At 39.4% G+C, this 20,760-nt stretch overlaps 1 protein-coding gene across 2 annotated transcripts in view; it reads left to right on the plus strand.

Moving 5' to 3' along the window:
* The window catches only part of CFAP299 (cilia and flagella associated protein 299), a 615,785-nt gene that overhangs the window by 17,713 nt on the left and 577,312 nt on the right, over positions 1-20,760 (plus strand). For both annotated transcript variants that reach the window (XM_032334707.1, XM_032334706.1), the window contains exon 2: positions 20,376-20,506. In XM_032334707.1, coding sequence (XP_032190598.1) covers positions 20,376-20,506 — 131 coding nt within the window. The remainder of the gene's footprint in view (positions 1-20,375; positions 20,507-20,760) is intronic.

Consider the following 20,760-nt stretch of genomic DNA (forward strand, 5'->3'; position numbering starts at 1 on the left):
GTTTAGTGCTCTGAAAATATCATGCCAGCTCTTTCTTGCCTGCCAGGTCTCTGTGGATAAGTCAGCTGCCAATCTAATATTTTTACCATTGTATGTTACAGACTTCTTTTCCCGGGCTGCTTTCAGGATTTTCTCTTTGTCACTGATACTTGTAAATTTTACTATTAGGTGACGGGGTGTGGGCCTATTCTTATTGATTTTGAGGGGCGTTCTCTGAACCTCCTGAATTTTGATGTTCGTTCCCTTTGCCATATTGGGGAAATTCTCCCCAATAATTCTCTCCAGTATACCTTCTGCTCCCCTCTCTCTTTCTTCTTCTTCTGGAATCCCAATTATTCTAATGTTGTTTCGTCTTATGGTATCACTTATCTCTCGAATTCTCCCCTCGTGGTCCAGTAGCTGTTTGTCCCTCTTTTGCTCAGCTTCTTTATTCTCTGTCATTTGGTCTTCTATATCACTAATTCTTTCTTCTGCCTCATTTATCCTGGCAGTGAGAGCCTCCATTTTTGATTGCACCTCATTAATAGCTTTTTTGATTTCAATTTGGTTAGATTTTAGTTCTTTTATTTCTCCAGAAAGGGCTTTTATATCTCTCGAGAGGGTTTCTCTAATATCTTCCATGCCTTTTTTGAGCCTGGTGAGAACCTTGAGAATTATCATTCTGAACTCTAGATCTGACATATTACCAATGTTTGTATTGATTAGGTCCCTAGCCTTCGGTACTGCCTCTTGTCTTTTTTTTGTGTTGAATTTTTCCATCTTGTCATTTTGTCCAGATAAGAGTATATGAAGGAGCAAGTAAAATACTAAAAGGGTGGCAACAACCCCAGGAAAATATGCTTTAACCAAATTAGAGAGATCCCAAATCTTGAGGGGGGAGAAAGGGGATAAAAAGAGGTTCAAAAAGGAAGAAAGAAAAAAAAAAAGAAAAAAGAAAAAAAAAAAGGAAAGAAAAGAATTAAAAAAAAGAAAACAAATAAGAAAAATATAAAAAAGAAAAAATATATATATTAGATAAACTAGTTAAAAAACGTTAAAAAAGAAAAAGGTAAAAGTTAAAAAAAAATTTTAACCAGAAGGTGAGAAAAAAAACAAAAAATGAAAAAGAAAAAAATTAAATTAACTGCAAGACTAAAAAAAATCACAGGGAGAAAGCCATGAGTTCCGTGCTTTGCTTTCTCCTCCTCTGGAATTCTGCTGCTCTCCTTGGTATTGAAACCACACTCCTTGGTAGGTGAACTTGGTATCGGCTGGATTTCTTGTTGATCTTCTGGGGGAGGGGCCTGTTGTAGTGATTCTCAAGTGTCTTTGCCCCAGGCGGAATTGCACCGCCCTTAGCAGGGGCCGGGGTGAGTAATCCACTCGGGTTTGCTTTCAGGAGCTTTTGTTCCCTGAGCGCTTTCCGTAGAGTTCCGGAGGACGGGAATACGAATGGCGGCCTCCTGGTCTCCGGCCCGAGGAGCCGAGAGCCCAGGGCCCCACTCCTCAGTGCGCCCTCAGAGAACAGCGCCCAGTTACTCCCGTCTGCCTGACCTCCGGCCGCCGCGCTCCGAGCTCACCGAGCCTGCGACTGGTTCAAGGTAACCCCGAGCTGTGAGCTCACTGTTGGCTCCGTCTCTGTAGCCGGCTTTCCCGTTCCAATACCCGCAAGCTCTGCGACACTCAGACACCCCCGATCCTTCTGTGACCCTGCGGGACCTGAGGCCACGCTGACCCCGCGTGGGCTTCGCCCCGGTTTAGCCTCTGGAGCGATGTCCCTCAGCGGAACAGACTTTTAAAAGTCCTGATTTTGTGCGCGGTTGCTCCGCCGCTTGCCGGGAGCCAGCCCCTCCCCCCGGGGTCTATCTTCCCGTCGCTTTGGATTCACTTCTCCGCGGGTCCTACCTTTCAGAAAGTGGTTGTTTTTCTGTTTCCAGAATTGCTGTTCTTCTTCTCTTCGATCTGCCCTTGGATTTTCAGGTGTTTGCAATCTTTAGGTAAGCTATCTAGCTGATCTCCGGCTAGCTGAAGTAGTCTCAGCCTGCTACTTCTCTGCCATCTTGACTCTCTCAATGTGGTTTTAATTTGAATCTCCCTGATGGCTAGTGATGATGAACATTGTTTCATGTGTCTGATAGCCATTTGTATGTCTTTATTGAAATAAAAGGTATCCAGATTGTCAATGAAGAAGTCAAACTCTCTCTTCGCAGATGACATGATTCTTTATATGGAAAACCCAAAAAAGTCCATCCCCAAACTACTAGAACTCATACAGCAATTCAGTAACGTGGCAGGATACAAAGTCAATGTACAGAAATCAGTGGCTTTCTTATACACTAACAATGAAAATACAGAAAGGGAAATTAGAGAATTGATTCCATTTACTATATCACCAAGAACCATAAGATACCTGGGAATAAACCTAACCAAAGAGGTAAAGGATCTGTACTCGAGGAACTACAGAACACTCATGAAAGAAATTGAAGAAGGCACAAAAAGATGGAAGACCATTCCATGCTCTTGGATTGGAAGAATAAACATTGTTAAAATGTCTATACTGCCTAGATTAATCTGTACTTTTAATGCCATTCTGATAAAAATTCCACTGGTATTTTTCAAAGAGCTGGAGCAAATAATGCAAAAATTTGTATGGAATCAGAAGAGACCCCGAATCGCTAAGGAAATGTTGAAAAACAAAAATAAAACTGGGGGCATCATGTTACCTGCTTTCAAGCTTTACTGCAAAGCTGTGATCACCCCTTCACTTTAAATCTGGAGGAGTCTTCATGTCTAAAATGAGTTTCTTACAGACAGCATATTGATGGGTTTTGTTTTTTTGTCCATTCTGATACCCTGTGTGTTTTGATTGGGGGCATTTAGCCCATTTACATTCAGGGTAACTATTGGAAGATATTAATTTAGTGCCCTTGTATTACCTGTAAGGTGACTGTTTGTGTATATTGTTTCTTTTCTTTTCTGGTCTACTACTTTTATGCTCTCTCTTTTATTTATTTATTTACTTATTTGACAGACAGACAGGCATAGAGGCAGGCAAAGAGAGAGAGAGGAGGAAGCAGCCTCCCCACCAAGCAGAGAGCCCAATGCAGGGCTTAATCTCAGGACCCTGGGTTCATGACCTGAGCCGAAGGCAGAAGCTTTAACCCATTGAGCTACCCAGGTTTCCCATTATGCTCTCTCTTTGCTTGGAGGACCCCTTTCAATATTTCCTATAGGACTGGTTTGGTGTTTGCAAATTCTTTTGTTTTGTTTGTTTGTCCTGGCTGCATATATTTTTGGCTTGCATATTTTTCTTGGCTGCATATTTTTCTCATTTAGTGCTCTGAATATATCATGCCAGTCCTTTCTGGCCTGCCAGGTCTCTGTGGATATGTTTGCTGCCAATCTAATATTTCTACCATTGTATGTTACAGACTTCTTGTCCCAAGCTGCTTTCAGGATTTTCTCTTTGTCACTAAGACTGGTAAGTTTTACTATTAGATGATGGGGTATGGACCTATTTTTATTGATTTTGAGGGGGGTTCTCTCTGCCTCCTGGGTTTTGATGCTTGTTCCCTTTGCCATATTAGCGAAATTCTCTATTATAATTTGCTCAAATATACCTTCTGTCCCCTCTTTCTTCTTCTTCTGGAATCCCAGTTATTCTAATATTATTTCATCTTATGGTATCGCTTATCTCTTGAATTCTCCCTTCATGGTCTAGTAGTTTTTTTTCTCTTTTGCTTAGCTTCTTTATTCCCCATCATTTGGTCTTCTCTATCACTAATTCTCTCTTCTGCCTCATTTATCCTAGCAGTAACAGCCTCCATTCTTGATTGTACCTCATTAATAGTTATTTTGATTTCAGCTTGGTTAGATTTTAGTTCTTTTATTTCTTCAGAAAGGGATTTTATTTCTTCAGAAAGTGTTTCTCTAAAATTCTCCATGCCTTTTTCAAGCCCAGCTAGCACCTCGAGAATTGTCATTCTGAACTGTAGATGTGACACATTACCAATGTCTGTATTAATTAGGTCCCTAGGTGTCGGTACTGCCTCTTGTTCTTTTTTTTTTTTTGTGGTAAGTTTTTCTGCCTTGTCATCTTATCCAGATAAGAATATATGAATGAGAGAATAAAATACTAAAAGGGTGGCAAAGACCTCAGAAAAGTATATGCTAACCAAATCAGGAGAGACCCCAAAATGGGGTGAGAAGGAAGGGATAAAAAGAAATTTAAAAAATGCACACACACACACACACACACACACACACGTATATTAGGCTGCTGAATAAAACAGAGCCACCCACTTGATTTTGGGTGTATTTTGGTCTCTTAGAAAAAACCACCTCCCAAAATTTTAAAGAAAGAAAAACATATATACAAAAATAAGGGTAAACACGATGAAGGGATGGAATATGACTGTAAAGATAACAACTAAAAAGAATTCTAAAAAAGGAATTGACAAGTTGGCTGGAAAAAGAAAGTAGGAAAAAAAAAAGGGGGGAGAGAATGTGCTCACGCTGGAGATGAGAACAAATCCCTGTGCTAGATTTAGGGTATATTTTGATCTATAAGATGAAATTATATCCGAAAATTTTTTAGAAAAAAAAAAACCTTGTATGTATACAAAAAATAAGGTTAAATATAATGAAGGATAAAATTTGACTATAATAATTGAAGGTTTAAGAAGATTTTTTTAAAGAAAGGTATTATTAAGATAAGCTAGTTAAAAAATGTTAAAAGAGGAAAGAGGAAAAGTTAAAAAATTAAAATAAGAAAAATATAAAATTAAAAAAAATTCATTTAATTTTACCAGACTAAAGCATCATGAGGAGAAAGCCATGAATTCCATGCATTGCTTTCCCCTAGCTTTGGAGTTACGCTGTTCTTGATCTGTGAGCTTGGTTTTGGCTGGATGTTCTTGTTGATCTTCTGGGGGAGGGGCCTGTTGTAGTGATTCTCAAATGTCTTTGCCTGAGGCAGAATTGCACCGCCCTTGCCAGGGGCCAGGCTAAGAAATCTGCTCTACTTTGCTCTCAGGAGTTTTTGTTCCCTGAATGCTTTCCATAGAGCTCTGGAGGACGGGAATGAAAATGGTGGCCTCCCAATCTCCAGTCCGGAGGAGCCAGGGGCTTGGGGCCCCACTGCTCAGTGCACCGTCAGAGAAAAGGGGTCAGTCTCTGGCCTTTTCCCGTTTCCCTGGTCTCTGGCCGTGCTCTGGGCTATCCCAGCCTGTGACTGAGTATTTCTGTCTCTGGTGCACACCCCCATTTGGAGTCTCCAAACCCAGAAGATTCCTGCCTCCAGAAAAGGAAGGTGAGTCTCCCTGGATTTGCCACCTGTGGGGTCCCTGCTCAAAAAGCAGTAGTCTGGCTGTGCTGCGGATCATGGTTTAAAGTAACCCCGAGCTGAGAACTCACTCGTTGGCTCTGTCTTTGTAGTTGGCTTCCCTACTCCGATACCTGGGAGCTCTACCACACTCAGACACCCATGATCTTTCAGTGACTCCAGGGGACCTGAGACCACACTGTCCCCACAAGGGCTCCATCCATGCTTAGCCTCTGGAGCAATATCCCTCAGTGGAGCAGACTTCTAAAAGTTCTGATTTTATGCTCCACTGCTCCACCACTTGCTAGGACCCGGCCCCTTCCCCTGTAATCTATCTTCCTGTTGCTTTGTATTCACTTCTCAACACGTCCTGCCTTCCAGAAAGTGGTCGGTTTTCTGCTCCTAGAATTGCTGCTCTTCTTCTCTTTGATCTCCCATTGAGTTTGTAGGTGTTCGGAATGGTTTGATAACTATCTAGCTGAACTCCTGTGACCTGATTTCAGTCTGCTACTCCTCCACCATCTTGCCTCTATCCTATTTTTCATTTTTTGAGGAACCTCTACACTGTTTTCCATAGTGACTGTACCAGTTTGTATTCCCACTAATAATGCATAAGTGTTCCCCTTTCTGCACAATCCTACCAGTGTTTGTTATCTATTGTCATTGTGATGATAGTCATTCTAACAGGTGTGAAGTGATATCTCATTATGGTTTTGATTTGCATTTCGCTGATGATGAGTGGTATTGAGCATCTTTTCACGTACCTGTTGGCCATTTCAATATCTTCTTTGAAAAAAAAGTCTTTTCAGGTCTTTTGCCCATTTTTGAATTGTATTATTTGTTTTTCTGCTATTGAGTTGTATGAATTCTTTGTGTATTCTGGGCATTAGCCTCTTATCAGATACATGAATTGTAAGTACTGTGTCTCATTCCATAGCTCGCCTTTTCATTTTGTGGATTATTTCTTTCACTGTGTAGAAGCTTTTCCTTTTGGTGTAGTATCTTTTACTTATTTTTTATTTTGTATTTATGTTCTTTATGCTTTAGTTACCATATCCCAAAAAATTGTTGCTGAGACTTACATCAAGGAGCTTTTTCCCTATGTTTTCTACTAGAATTTTATGGTTTCTAGTCTTACATTTAAGTCTTAAATTCTTTTTGAGTTAATTTTTGAGTGGTTTAAGATATGGGTCTAATTTCATTCTTTTACATGTGAGTATCCAACTTCCAGTGCCAATTATTGAAGAGATGATCTTTTTTCCATTGAGCATTCTTGGCTTCTTTATCAAATACTAGTTTACCATATTCACTTGGTTTTATTTCCAGTCTCTCAATACAATTCTATTCATCTGTGTGCCCGTTCTTGTGCAAGTACCATTCTTATTTGATTGCTATACCTTTATAGTATAGCTTGAAATAATACAGCTTCCCACTTTGTTGTTCTTTATCAGGGTTGTATTGGCTCTCCTGGGGTCTTTTTTTTTTTTAAGATTTTATTTATTAATTTGACAGAGAGAAATCACAAGTAGACGGAGAGGCAGCCAGAGAGAGAGAGAGAGGGAAGCAGGCTCTCCGCTGAGCAGAGAGCCCGATGCAGGACTCGATCCCAGGACTCTGAGATCATGACCTGAGCCGAAGGCAGCGGCTTAACCCACTGAGCCACCCGGGCGCCCCTCTCCTGGGGTCTTTTGTGGTTCCATATAAATTTTAGCACTTTTTTCCTACTTTCAAAGAAAAGTGTTATTGGAATCTTGATAGGGATTACATTGAATCTATCAATGGGGGCTTATGGAATATTTGTTCCACAGGCACAGGGTTCTATATAACATCATGTCAGACCAGGGACCTATTTTAAAACAAAGGAGCAGTGGGAGTAAAACTATCTATGTGATTCTTTTTCTCGTAATATATTCTGAAACATTCAGAGCTGCCAGCAGATATATCTTTGGGATGGGTTCCTAAAAGCACAACTGAAGTGCTACTTTGTAGATGATCGTTTAAGAGAATTGGGATGCCATTCTCTACAATCAGTGTACACTGTGAATTAAAGACCTTTGCATTTAGGTTTGTTTCCTTGGTCTGGGAACTAAGAGGTTGAAGCATCTTACCATCTTTCTCAATGACCAACTCAGGAAATTTGTGCTTTTTTACTTTACTATGGGCTCTGCAGGGTTAATTGTCCTCGTAGTGTTACTGGATAGAGAACCAGTTCTAAATTCCAGTTTAGCTGCTCACCACTAGAAAACAATAGTTCAGAGAAGTGATGGTGGGAAAGGAAATTTCTTTATAGAAATTTAGGAAGCCAACAACTTAGGAAGATGGCGGACAAATGTCTCAAAGGCCATCTTCATCTTTCTGGCAAAGCCAAAGGGCTTTAATGGGGAAGATATGGGAAAAGGGAGGGGGGCTGTGTGCAGGAGAAACAGGTGCTAAGGTGGTTGGTTGTATGCCACCATGACCCTGAACAGACTTGCTGGGATCCATGGGCATTATTTTTAAATGTAGTCAGGCCTTATTTTCTGGGAAAGTTTAGTCCTTCACTCCTCAAGGCCAGTGGTCTGCAAATCTTCAGGAACATGTTAGTTCTGCTACAAATCAGAGGTTTTAGGACAGCAAGCAAGAGGTACCCTGAAGCAAGGTAACCCTTACTACCGGTTGGAGTGCTGTTACAGTTCAAAATGGAGAAACACTCCCATCAGTTGACTCGATGAGAGTCCCATTGAATTATAAGTTACAGCTCTTCCCTGGAATCTTTAGGCTACTCGTCTAGGAATCTGGACGTGAGAAGACAGTCACTATCTTGGCAAAAGTAATTGGCCCTGACTGTCAGGAAAGTTAGGGCTGTTACACAATCAATAATGAAAGAATGTGTTTAAGATTCTGGTGATTCACTTGGATGCCTCTTGTTGTGGTAAAATGGACAAGGGTGGCAACCAGGGCTTGGAAGGGGAATGGTGACTGGGGTTCAGACCCCTCAGGAATGAGGTGTGGTTCACAACACTGGTGATCTATTAACACTCAGCGGAGGTATTAGTTGAAAGTGGGGGGAAGCAGCATGGCTGGTGGAGGTAGGAGATGCTGCATATTTGCTGTGGTTCTGAGCCAAGCAGCAGTGGCAAGTGTTATAGTTCAACCCAGTATCCTTCCTTTGTATTTATGGGAACAATTTTCAACAAATTGTATTTATTTTTATTATATGTAAATACATATACTGTTCTTCGTCATTTTCTACACAAAAAGTAATTTTTTTTTAAAGATTTTATTTATTTGAAAGAGAGAGAGCATGAAAGGGGCGAGGGGCAGAGGGAGAAGCCGGCTCCCCGATGAGCAGAGGGCCTGATGTGGGACCCGATGAGCAGAGGGCCTGATGTGGGACCCGATGAGCAGAGGGCCTGATGTGGGACTTGATCCTGGGACTCTAGGATCACGACCTGAGCCAAAGGCAATTGCTTAACCAACTGAGCCACCCAGGTGCCCCACAAAAAGTAATTTTTATATCTTTCTGTAATTTGAAAAAAATGACATAAAGTTTTGGAGACCTTTTAATGTCGCTCTATTATAGGTCTCCCTGTTCTTTCGAAGTTGCTGCTTTACATGTTTTTCACTTAGGTTCTTTAGAAGTTTGTTTTCCTTATACAGTATCATGAACAACAGTAAAATGAGCATCTTTGGTACATGTTCTTTAAGTGCGTTGTCAATATATCAAAAAGTGGAACCGATGGGTCATAATGGACATGGTTAAGTGCCCTCCAGAGTAGCCATTTAAGTCTCCCCCCAGCAGCCTTTGAGACACTTCTTTCCTCAGATCATCACCAATATCGTCAGCCCTTTCATTTTTCACCAGTATCATATGTGAAAAAAAGCTCATGGTTTTAATTTTAATTTCCCTGATATTTAGTGTGGTTAATGTTTTTTATATGTTTCTTCACCATTTGCATTTCTTCTGTGAATTGCCTGTTGATATTCCTTGTTTGTTTCACAACTTTTTTCAAACCTTTTCTACTCTCTAGACTTCTGACTCTTAGTCAACAAAGAAAACAAAACCTCCAACCTCAAAGTCAACAAAGAAAAGCAAATTGAGCTGGAAACTTCCTCAGTTTTCTACCGTGAAACTTATAGAACTATCTTAATTTCTTGGCATTCGCTCTTCCTTCCCTCCTGTGTTACTAGTGTCTAGCACCTGTAATGCCTGTCCATCCACTTCCTGTGTCCTTGTTTTGAAAACTCACTATCATTATAATGTTCCTGAGAATGTTCCCAACTCTGAGTCCCACCTTCCTAAGGTAGAGACCGAAACTCACCTTCTCAGTTTCCCTTGCTTCTGGTGTTATCTTTGCAGGTACACAGGCACTGCCAATCACATGCACTTGCATGAGGCAGCTCTTTTTAGAAAAGAGTAACAGAAAGCACCACATGGAATCCATTTTGTACTGAATGGGGTGGTAGAGTCTTTTGGCTTTCAGGTGATACAGTGGCAAAAGTTCTGGGGTCTCATGTTCTCAGTTAAATGGTGAGCTGCAGTATCTGTTTTCAGTGGTGGCAGCAGAGGGATAATTGGTGAAACAGTTCCTGTGGCTATGAGTGTTGTTTCTGGCTCTGTAGTCTTAACTCGACTTTCCCTGGGGTTTGGGGACTATTGTATTTAAAAAATTTCTTTTTGTATTTGGACTAATGACAGTTCTGCTGTTTGCAGTTAATACCCTTGATTGATGATATTTACTGACATTCTGCACCCTTCCCTTCTATGCTTTTAGGGAACTGTCTGTATTGATTAGTTCCTCTCACAGTTAATTCCAGAGTCCCTTCCTGTGTTCATTGAGTTCTCTCTATCTTGCCCTACCATATTTTTCTCTTCTTCCTTCTTAATAGTTATTATTCTGGAATGAATCATAAAATAATCTCTGTCTTCATTTCCTCATCTTCTACTTTTCAACCCACTGCAAGCTAGTTCCCATCTTCATCATTCAATAGAAATTGTTTTCTCCTGTGGTTGCAAATGAGGGATGTGTCAGTAAATTCAATGAACACTCTGTGGTTCAATCATTCAAATCTTCTGCTGAGAGGATGGCTTGTATTGGTGTACAAATAGAGGCAAGAAGGCTTTTTGTGAAGCTTTTTTAGTACATCAGAAGAAAGAAGAGCATGACTAGAACTAATGTGGACACAGCAGATTTGTAGAGCCCTGGATGTAATCAACCAACCCTTCCCCCCTCCTGTCCTTCCTCCCTTCCCATTTTCCCATCATCTGTCTCCCTATTTTCTATGTCAATATGAGAGAGAATAAATCAATAAAAGCACTAGGAAACAAGAAATGATCCATTCTAGGGAACCAGAAATTGTGCATATTTTTTGTAAAGTAGAAAGCAGATAGTAGTATCAGATTGACAAGATAGAGAAAACATAGGCCAAAAGGAATAAAACAGATTTAGAGAAATGTCAGAGTTAATAATAATATGAGGGGCAGGAGAGAACCTGTAATTGATTAAAGAAATTAATTCCACATAGCTAAGCCAGAGGAACACCCTGTACATGGTATATACGCTGGCAGTATTCAACCCAAGAATGAGTGAGAGAACTGTTCTCTAAGGAAAGTGAAGTACAGGCCTAATAAGGAGACCTGGAGGGTGTAAAGGAGCTGAGAAAAAAGAAGTAAGCTCAAAGCAATTAACTCATGTTAGAAGTTATGAAGAGGAGCATAAAATCTGGAAAAATTATACTTATGCCAAGCCCTTCTTATTTTGGCAGTTAGGTTGGAAGAGTGGGATATATCCCAACTCTCCTTTCTCTTTCATGCCCATGTATCCTCAAGTGGAGTCTGTATGTTGTCATATTCTGCCCTTTTATACATAACGTCCTCAGTTGACCTATTCAGAGGAGAGTCCGGTGAGGGAGCTAGACCTGTACAACTATGGAGGGAATCCATGCTAATGTCTGTATCAAGCAATCCAGTCCTCTGTTCATATGTAGCCACAGATGTTTGAGGAAACAGACTGAAAGAGATAGCCCAAGGTGACAAAGGAGAATAACTAATGTCAGGCGAAACAAAACATTTAAAACCCAGGGAGCACATTAAATAAATTTCAATTTTCTATCTCAGAGATATTTTAGTATCAATGAAACCTACGAGCAAAGTGATAAATGTATGAAAAGGGAGAATCAGAGAGCAAGAAAGAATTCTTAGAAATTAAAAATATAATCGACAACATTTTTAAAAAGACTAATAGAATGGGCACTTTTTAAAGGACAGATTAATCATGTGGAAGTTAAAAGTGATATAATTACTCAGAATACAGTGAAAAAAAGAGGAAAATAAGAAAGAATTTTATGAAAGAAAATATGAAAGAATAATTCCAGGAGGCTCAATATCTATGTAATCAACTTACCAGAAAGAAATAAGGCAGAAAATGGGGGGGATAAAATACTTAATTGAATAATAGAAAAATTTTTCTCTGTGTTGGAGATAAGCACAAAATTATAGTCTGCATTAGCTATGTAGTTGGACAAATTAAAAAGATTCCCACTAGGTACATAATGATAGAATTTTAGAATTCTGAGAATAAAATGATAATTCAAAAATAATTCAAATTGGATTGGATGATATTAAAATTAAAAACATTTGTGCACCAAAGTACACTATCAATAGAGTGAAAAGGCAGCCCATTGAGTGGGAGGGAATATTTGCAGATTATGTATCTAATGAGGGGTTGATATCTAGAGTATATAAAGAACTTATGCAACTCAACAACACAAAAGCAACTCAGTTAAAAATTGGCAAAGTATTTGAATGGACATTTCTTCAAAGGGTATCACAAATGTCCAATAAGCTTATAAGAAGACAACATCATTAATCATTAGCTATGCAGGGGTGCCTGGGTGGCTCAGAGGGTTAAGCCTCTGCCTTCAGCTCAGGTCATGGTCTCAGGGTCCTGGAATCAAGCCCCACATCCGGCTCTCTGCTCGGCAGGGAGCCTGTTTCTCCCTCTCTCTCTGCCTGCCTCTCTGTCTACTTGTGATCTCTCTATGTCAAATAAATAAATAAAATCTTTAAAAAAATTATTAGCTATGCCAATCAAAACCAAAATCATACATACAATGAGGAAAAGAGAATTTCTTCAATAAACTGTGCTGGGAAAGTTGAACAGTTATACATAAAAGGATGAAACTGGACCACATTCTAATGCCATTCACAGACATGAACTCAAAATGGATTAGAGACCTAAATGTGAGACATGAAACCATTAAAATCCTAGAAGAGCACAGCAGTAATTTCTCAAACATCAGCCACAGTAACATTTTCTTCTAGATATGTCTCCTAAGACAAGGGAAACAAAAGCAAAAATAAACTACTGGGACCACATCAAAATAAAAAGGTGTCGCACAGCAATAAAACAAGAAGACAACCTACTGAATGGGAGAATATATTGGCAAGTGATATATCTGATAAGGGGATAATATCCTAAATATATGAAGAATTTATGTAACTTAACACCAAAAAGAAAGAAATGACTGATTGAAAAATGACACACAACAGACACATGAAAAGGTGCTCAAAATCACTAATCACTAGGGAAATGCAAATAAAAACCACAGTAAGATATCACTGTATATCCCTTAGAATGGCTGAAATAAAAATGACAAGAAGTAACAACTGTTGATGATGATGTAGAGATGAGGGGACTCTGTTGCGCATTTGGTGGAATGTAAATTGGTACAGCCACTATGGAAAACAATACGGAGATTACTCAAAATTTAAAAAATAGAAATATCATATAATCCCTTAATTCCACTACTGGGTATTTATTCAACAAAATGAAAACATTAATTGAGGAGTGCTTGGGTGGGTCAGTCAATTAAGCATCTGCCTTCAGCTTTGGTTATGATCTCAGGGTCCTAAGATTGAGACCTACATCAGACTTCCTGCTTAGCGGGGAGCCTGCTTCTCCCTTTCCCTCTGCCTGCCACTCCCCTTGCTAGTCCTCTGTCTTTCTGCCAAATAAATAAGTAAAGTCTTTTTTAAACAAACCCAATAATTCAAAAATGTGCACCTGTATATTTATTGCAGCATTATTTACAATAGCCAACATATGGAAGCAACTTCAGTGTCCATCAGTAAATGAATGGGTAAGGAAAATGTGGTACATACACACAGAAACACACACAGACACATGAGACACACAGGAATATTACACAGCCATAAAAAGGATGAGACTGTGTTGTTTGAGATAACATTGATGGACCTATGCTAAGTGAAATAAATCTGACTGTGAAAGACAATGTGTGATTTCACACATAAGTAGAATCTAAAAAAATGAGTAACATCAGACCTGTAAATACAGAGAATAAACTGATGCTTGCCAGAGGGAAGGGAAGTGGGGAGTTGGGTGAAGAGGATTGGGAGTTACAGGCTTCCAGTAATGGAATGAATAAGTCACAAGAATAAAAGGCACAGCATAAGGAATATAGTCAATGATAATTGTGATAGTGTTGTAATGGGACAGATGGTTGGTACACTTGGGAGTGTAGCATAATGTATAAACTTGTCAACTCACTAAGTTGTACCTGAAACTAATGTAACATTGTGTTCAACTATACTGAAAACAAACAAACAAAACCATTCCACAATGATATAGCAGTTCACATCTATTAGGATAGCTATTTTCAGCAGCAACACAACAACAACAAAATAACAAGTGTTAGCAAGAACATGGAGAAATTGGAACACTGTACCTCTGGTGGCAATATCTTATGGTGCAGTCATTGTGGAAATAGTCGAGCTGTTTGAGCATCTCCTCAAAAAAGTGAGAATTACTGTATGATCTGGCAATTTCACTTGTGAGTATACAGCCAAGAGCATTGAAAGCGGGGACTAGAACAGGCACTTGTGTACCCATGTTCCTAGCAGCACTATTCACAATAATCAGAAGGTGGAAACAACCAAGAATCTGTTGACGGATTAGAGCATAGAAAAAGGTGCCATCCGTCTACAAGGCAATATATTTAGCCTTAGAAGGAAGAAAGTTCTGACACAGGCTACCACATGGGTGAACTCGGAGGACATTATGCTAACTGAAATAAACCAGCCACAAAAAGACAAATACTGTGTAATTTCACTTTTATGAGATACCTGGGGTAGTCAGATGCATAGACAGAAAGTAGAATGGTCATTGCCGGGGTCTGGGGGAAAGGGAGAATGGGAATTATTGTTTAATTGGTACAGAGTTTCAGCTTTACAATATGAAAAGAGTTCTGGTGATTGACAGTGGCAGTGATTGCCCAACTGTATGAATGTACTTAATACTACACACTTAAAATGGACTATACACTTAAAAGGGTTAATTTTATATTTTATATATTTTATCCAAATTAAAAAAATAATTTGGAGTGGCAATAACTTACCTGTAAGTCAGCTTGATCTTAGACTGCATTTCCAGGAGTGACTCCTAAAAGAAAATAATAAAATTAAAGTAAATCTTATAAATAATAAAATTAAAGTAATATTTTTAAACTTCTGGAAAATTTTATTTTGAAATAAATTTATCTGTCTATAAATAATAATATATATTATATTACATATAATATATAAATAATAATAAATATAAATATTCATTAATATATAAATAATAAAATTTATTATTTTGAAAATAATAAAATTAAAGTAAATCTTATAAATAATAAAATTAAGGTAACATCTTCAAACTTCTGGAAAATTTTATTTTGAACCAGAATTCTTTACCTGCTTGGATTAGATATCTTCTGTTTGACCATTGAGACCTACCTGCTTTCCTACCCCAACTTGCTCTCTGTCCCAAGAGGTTGATTTCTGTTGAGTGCTTCAGCTGGGCCCCCCTTTCCCTTTGGCCAGTTTGGGTTCAGCCAGTTAGAGGCACCAACAAGAAATTAGAATCCAAAGGAGAGAGGTTAGGCAGTCCACTCCCCGCCCCCCCCCCCCCGCCCCTCCAGATTCCTTCCATACTGTGCTGTAGGTTAGCGATGGCTATTTTTTCCCAAAAAGGCACAATTTAGGGTTGGGTCCTACAGCTGGTTCCCTGGGCTCTATTAACTGCTCCCTCCTCTTACCTCATTTGGACTAGTTAGTGGCTGTTAATAGCTTAATGCCCTAGCTAGCTGCAGGGTGCTTCATTATCTCTCTAGGATTTCTCTTAACCCTGTCTATACGTTTGTTAATTAACTCAGCCACTCAGTTTGCTCAGTTACTCTATTTACATGTGTCATCTGTTTCCTGGACTGACTAAAGTAGGTAATTTAGCATTCAAATGGGAGTGAAAAATAGTCTTTTTGTGGGGGGAATCAGGAACTTCTAAAACCACCTACTGGTCTTTTCTGATTTTGTAACTTGAGCAAATTTTCCCACGACATTAAAAAAAAAAAATATATATATATATATATATATATATATATATATAAAATCTCCATAGATGCAGAAAAAGCATAGGATAAAATTCTAAACTCATGTCATAACTTGATGAAGAGTACATAGCAAACACTTGTAAACCTCATAATCAATGCTTAAACATTTGAAAGTTTAGCACTGGAACAGAAACATGATAAAAGTGTGAGTACTTGTAACTTTTTATTGGTAGTCTGACCACAGCAATGCTGCGATGAAAGAAAAATGTCATAAATACTTGGAAGAAGTCAGAATATTATTATAAAGGCAGTATGATTATCTGCCATGAGAATCCAAGAAAATTAAACTGGAACCCTAGTAGAACAAATCAGTGAATTTAGTCGAAGAAATCTAAGATGGAACTACAATAATGACTCTTTTCCAGCATAATAACATAGTAACATCATAACACAAGACAGAAGCGAAGGCAGCCTCAGTAGCCTGTGGGCGAAATTAAGTACGCTGGTGGCCACAGACCCGCCCACCCACCCTTCCTCTTGCCTCCTCCCCGCCTCCCTCCCTCCTTCCTCCCCTCCCCCTCCTCCCCTCCCCCTCCTCCCCCCCTCCTCCTCCCCCTCCCTCCCTCCCACCTCCCTCCCCCTCCTCCCCTCCCCCTCTCTCCTCCCTGCCTTCCTCCCTGCCTTCCTTCTCTCCCTCTTTTCTTTCTTTCTCTGTTTCTCTCTCTGTCCTTCGGATGAGAAGTCCCTCGGTGCTCCAGATGCCGGCTACCTGTGGTTCTGGACTCACCTGTTCGGAGTCGGGTCACACCAGCTAACACCCAGTTCCAGTCTTCATCTACCGCTCACCCTCGCCCCACTAGAGGACCAGTGTGGGAGGCCCTGTGCTCCAGGGCTGCTGGGGGCGGCATGGGCTCTGGCCCAAAGACCTGGGGACAGTACAGCCCCAGCTTTGTTTGGGGAGTGAATTGTGCAGGCCAGGCCACAGACCTGTAGCCTTCCAGAAATCAGTATGACCCTGGGGAGCTTTGTGGCCTTCTGGGATGGAACCCTGGAGTCCCAATCCAATTCTACAGAGTCCAGGGCCACAGCAATTGGAAGGCACTGTTGCATTGCACATCCTTGGGGTCAAACCTCTGTTCCAGCAGCTGAGAGCTGTCTATCGTCTATCCCAGAAGAATAGTCGTGTAGTCAGAATTAAGTCTTGCACAGACATTTGCTGCCCACTTGGGTGGCCTCTGCCTTGCCACATGTTTCATGGTTCATGTGCAGCAAGGAAGCCTTCTCTTTAAGGGCGACCCATGTCTGGGTTCTACTCTGCATGATGCCTCTTTATAGTTAACCTGCTCCAAACTGCTGGCCTCTAAAAGTCAGTGACTCATGTTCACATAAGGGAAGAAGCACTGACAATTAATGCAAGATTACTGCCTTCTTTATATGCTTGGATTATCAGGGCTGATCACCTGTTTTTACTCAGATGAACTGTTAAAATCAAAACCATTAGAGTTTTACAGAACATGATAATCTTTTTGCCCTTCCAAAAAATGTAAGTAGAATCCCAGAAGGGTCAGAGGGAAGTAGGGAATAGAATATATTTGAAAAAATAATGCCTAAGAAGTTTCCAGATTTTGTGAAAACTATAAATCCACAGAGCCAAGGAGTACAGCACATTTCCAGCAGAATAAATACAAAGAAACCAACCCAAGAACTATCTTAGAATTGCTGAAACAGTAATAAAGAGAAAATCTTAAAAGAATCTAAAATGAAATGACACATTATATAAAAGAAAACACAGGAAAGACTAAACACCACTAAGAGGTAGTATAAGGCATGAGGCAATGGGGTGACATCTTTAAAGTGTTGAAAGCTCAAAAGTCAACCTGGAACACTAACCAACTCAGCAAAAACGTCTTTCAAAAATTAAGGTGAAATTCCTTTTTTCCGTCAAACAGAAGGCAAGGTAATTAGTTGTTGGCAGACCTATACCACAAGAAATGTTAGAGATTTTGAGGCAGAAGGAAAATCATATCAGCAGGAAACATGGGTATACACAAAGGAATAAAACATCAGAAGTGATAAATATGTGAATAAGTAAAAATGTTTTGTTTCTTAGGTTTCTTTAAGGATAATTTCTTTGGAGATGATTAACCATTTAAAGTGGACAGATGACTTAGGATTCTCCTAAGTAGGGGTGGGTGAGGCAACCAACGTCTGCTTTCCGCTTGTTTTCTCAGTAGGTCTTGCTCTCTGTGGCTCTGCACGTTAGCGTAGATGAGTGCAGAGCTATCCGGATGATTTTTTGTGGCCCGGTAAGACCCTCAGAAATGCACAGTTCATGCCATATATGAAATTAAAAGAGCCACTTTTTAGTGGGCTTTACTATGTCAAATGTTGTGTTGACTATGAGTCCTTTATGTTCTTCTAGAAAAACCCCACAGCGTCAGAGTTTAGCTGAGAGTTGTTCCCATTTGCTCACTTTTAGCATGTACTTATGTAAACTTACACTCAAATCATCTCTCTTCTGTAAACCAAATCCAAAATCCCGACTTTCTTCTATTAAATATTAATTCCACTAGGTGGAGGCATTTGCTTAGTTTTGTGGTTCTCACGAAAGCCGAGCAATAACAAGTCTAATAAGCAGGGAAACGAGTCAGAAAAAAAGGCCCACAGCCCTCCCAAGCGTGGTGGTTTGCATTGTGTTAGCGTGGCAAGTGCGTCCCCATTACTACATGGAGTTCCACTGAGCAACAGGGGCTTAGGGGCTACCTGTTGTTCTGGACTCACCATGCAGTTAAAAATCTGTGGAGAACTTTTGAGTCCCCCAGAACTTAACTGTCGATGGCTTGCTGCTGACCAGTGGTCATACCGAGAACATAAACAGCTGAGGAGAGAACATAAAACATGCATGTTTTGTATATCATGTGTATTGTGTGCTATATTCTTACAATCAAGTAAGCTGGAGAAAAGGGATGTTATTAAGAACATCGTATGGAGGGACCTGGGTGGCTCAGTCTGTTAACCGCTGCCTTCAGCTCAGGCCATGGCCTAGGGTCCTGGAACAGAGCCCTGCCCAGGGGGGAGTCTGTTTCTCCCTCTGCCTCTGCCCCTACCCTGCTCACAGTCTCTCTCTCTCTTTTTCTCTTTCACATAAATAAATAAAATTATAAAAGAAAGAATATCACAAGGAAGAGAAAACACATTTATAGTACTGGACTGTTGTTTATCTAAATTTAAAGTTTATATCAATTCTTGATAAGACGAGTTGTCTGTCTGTATCTATATCACTATTGTCTTATAGGATACAGATCACTGTAGATGTTATGGGTATTTCTGACACCAGGATGAAAAGATGGTGTACAGTCTATAAGTGTTGATGAACTTTGATGTTTTATCATAGATTTGTGTATCTTTTAGGGTAGTAAATGATAAAATAGACTAGTATCTACATGTATTTTATGCATTTATGACACAGGTAACTTTTTCATAATTCTTCCACTCTTTTTAGGCTCCACAATTCATTTGTGAGTTTTTAAAATTGCTGCAAATCTCTAAATAATTTTCCAGTATATTTATTGAGGAAAAAATGTGTGTAAGTGGACCTGTCCAGTCCAGACCCGTGCTGTTTGACAGTCAACTGTGTTTGCTTTTAATGTTTAGCAAAGGAAAGTAGCACGTTTTCTAAGCTGATAATGTCTAAATGTTTTCTTCCTGCTGGTTGGATTTTAAACCAACCTCTAAGGGCTGAATCGATTGTTAACCGGGCCTCTTACATTTTCTCATTTAATCCTGTCAGGTAGGTTTTTTTTTTTTTTCCTGTCAGGTGGTTCTTGCCTTCCACAGTGATGTATAAATTGTCTGTAACAGTAAAATGTATGCTTATTTCATTTTAACCAAGATAATATGAAGAACATTATTAATATATACATATTTTTATGTAATACTTTAGTCTTTGTATCAGTAACTCAACATAAAATGTCACCTCTTCATATTATGGGGAAACAGTATTCTTTTTTGAATATTCTATGCAGGCGACACAAATGTGTGAGACGTTTCTTAAAGTAGCTGAAATATGAAAGGGCTAAAGGATTGTGGGAAAATTTTTTTCAGCTTGAAGCTTTTTTGTTGTCATCTTTCTGGGTTTCTTCTTTGCTGTTTTTATTGGTTCCAACGTTATATGGAAACAATATCTTTCCAGTTAAATAGGAAATTCATCTGCTCTTTATTTTGTATTTGAAGTTTTAATGCTCTGTGTCATCAGTTCATTGACTTCAAGGAAGTAAGTCTCTGAAATGTTGCACTTTATGGGAGGAACCCAATTCTCTTCTTGTGCAAGTGGTTTTTTTAAAAGTCTTTCTTGTATGAGAACTATTGTCTCAGTTTTATTGTTTTAAAGATACTCTATTAATTATCTACAGCTGCTCTCATAAATGGTTTAAAAACACAACAGACTTTTGTCCTTTAATCCCTTAGAGAAAATTTAGTGACTGATGTTTCCTTTTTATCTTCATTGTACATCTGTGGGAAAAGGGTGACAATCCAATGTTGATGAAAGTATCATTAGAAAGAATTCTAAGTTTTCATATCTCACATGTCTCATATATAAAAAATAAATTTGATTTTTCATTTAAAACAGTTATTTGGTATACATTGAATAAAAACTGAGATGTCTAATTCGTGCACAAATCTTAAAATTTATCTTTTTCTCTAGGATGAAAACCTGGCCCGCCAGCTGGTGGAGCTAGGCTACCGAGGGACTGGAGAGGTGGTGAAAAGGGAAGATTTTGAAGCAAGGAAGGCCGCGATAGAGATCGCAAGGCTGGCTGAAAGAACTCAGAAAAAGTAAGTGTCCGTGTTCCAAATCTAGATTTTATATCATCGTGTAGAGTCTCTGGAAAAGTCTAATTTCAGTGGCCCTGTTGTAATTTAGAAACATTGGCTGGAGCAGGTAGAACTTGAAATATCCCAAGCACGTGTTCTTCAGGTCAGGAACTGCAGGAACTGTGATGTGCTTGCAAGAAGTCACATGCAACTTGAAGCTATGAATTTAGAAACATAAACACCAAAATACTGTCATTAGACTAATGAAGTCTTAT

Source organism: Mustela erminea, chromosome 2 (genome assembly GCF_009829155.1).
Source record: "Mustela erminea isolate mMusErm1 chromosome 2, mMusErm1.Pri, whole genome shotgun sequence".
NCBI lineage: Eukaryota > Metazoa > Chordata > Mammalia > Carnivora > Mustelidae > Mustela > Mustela erminea.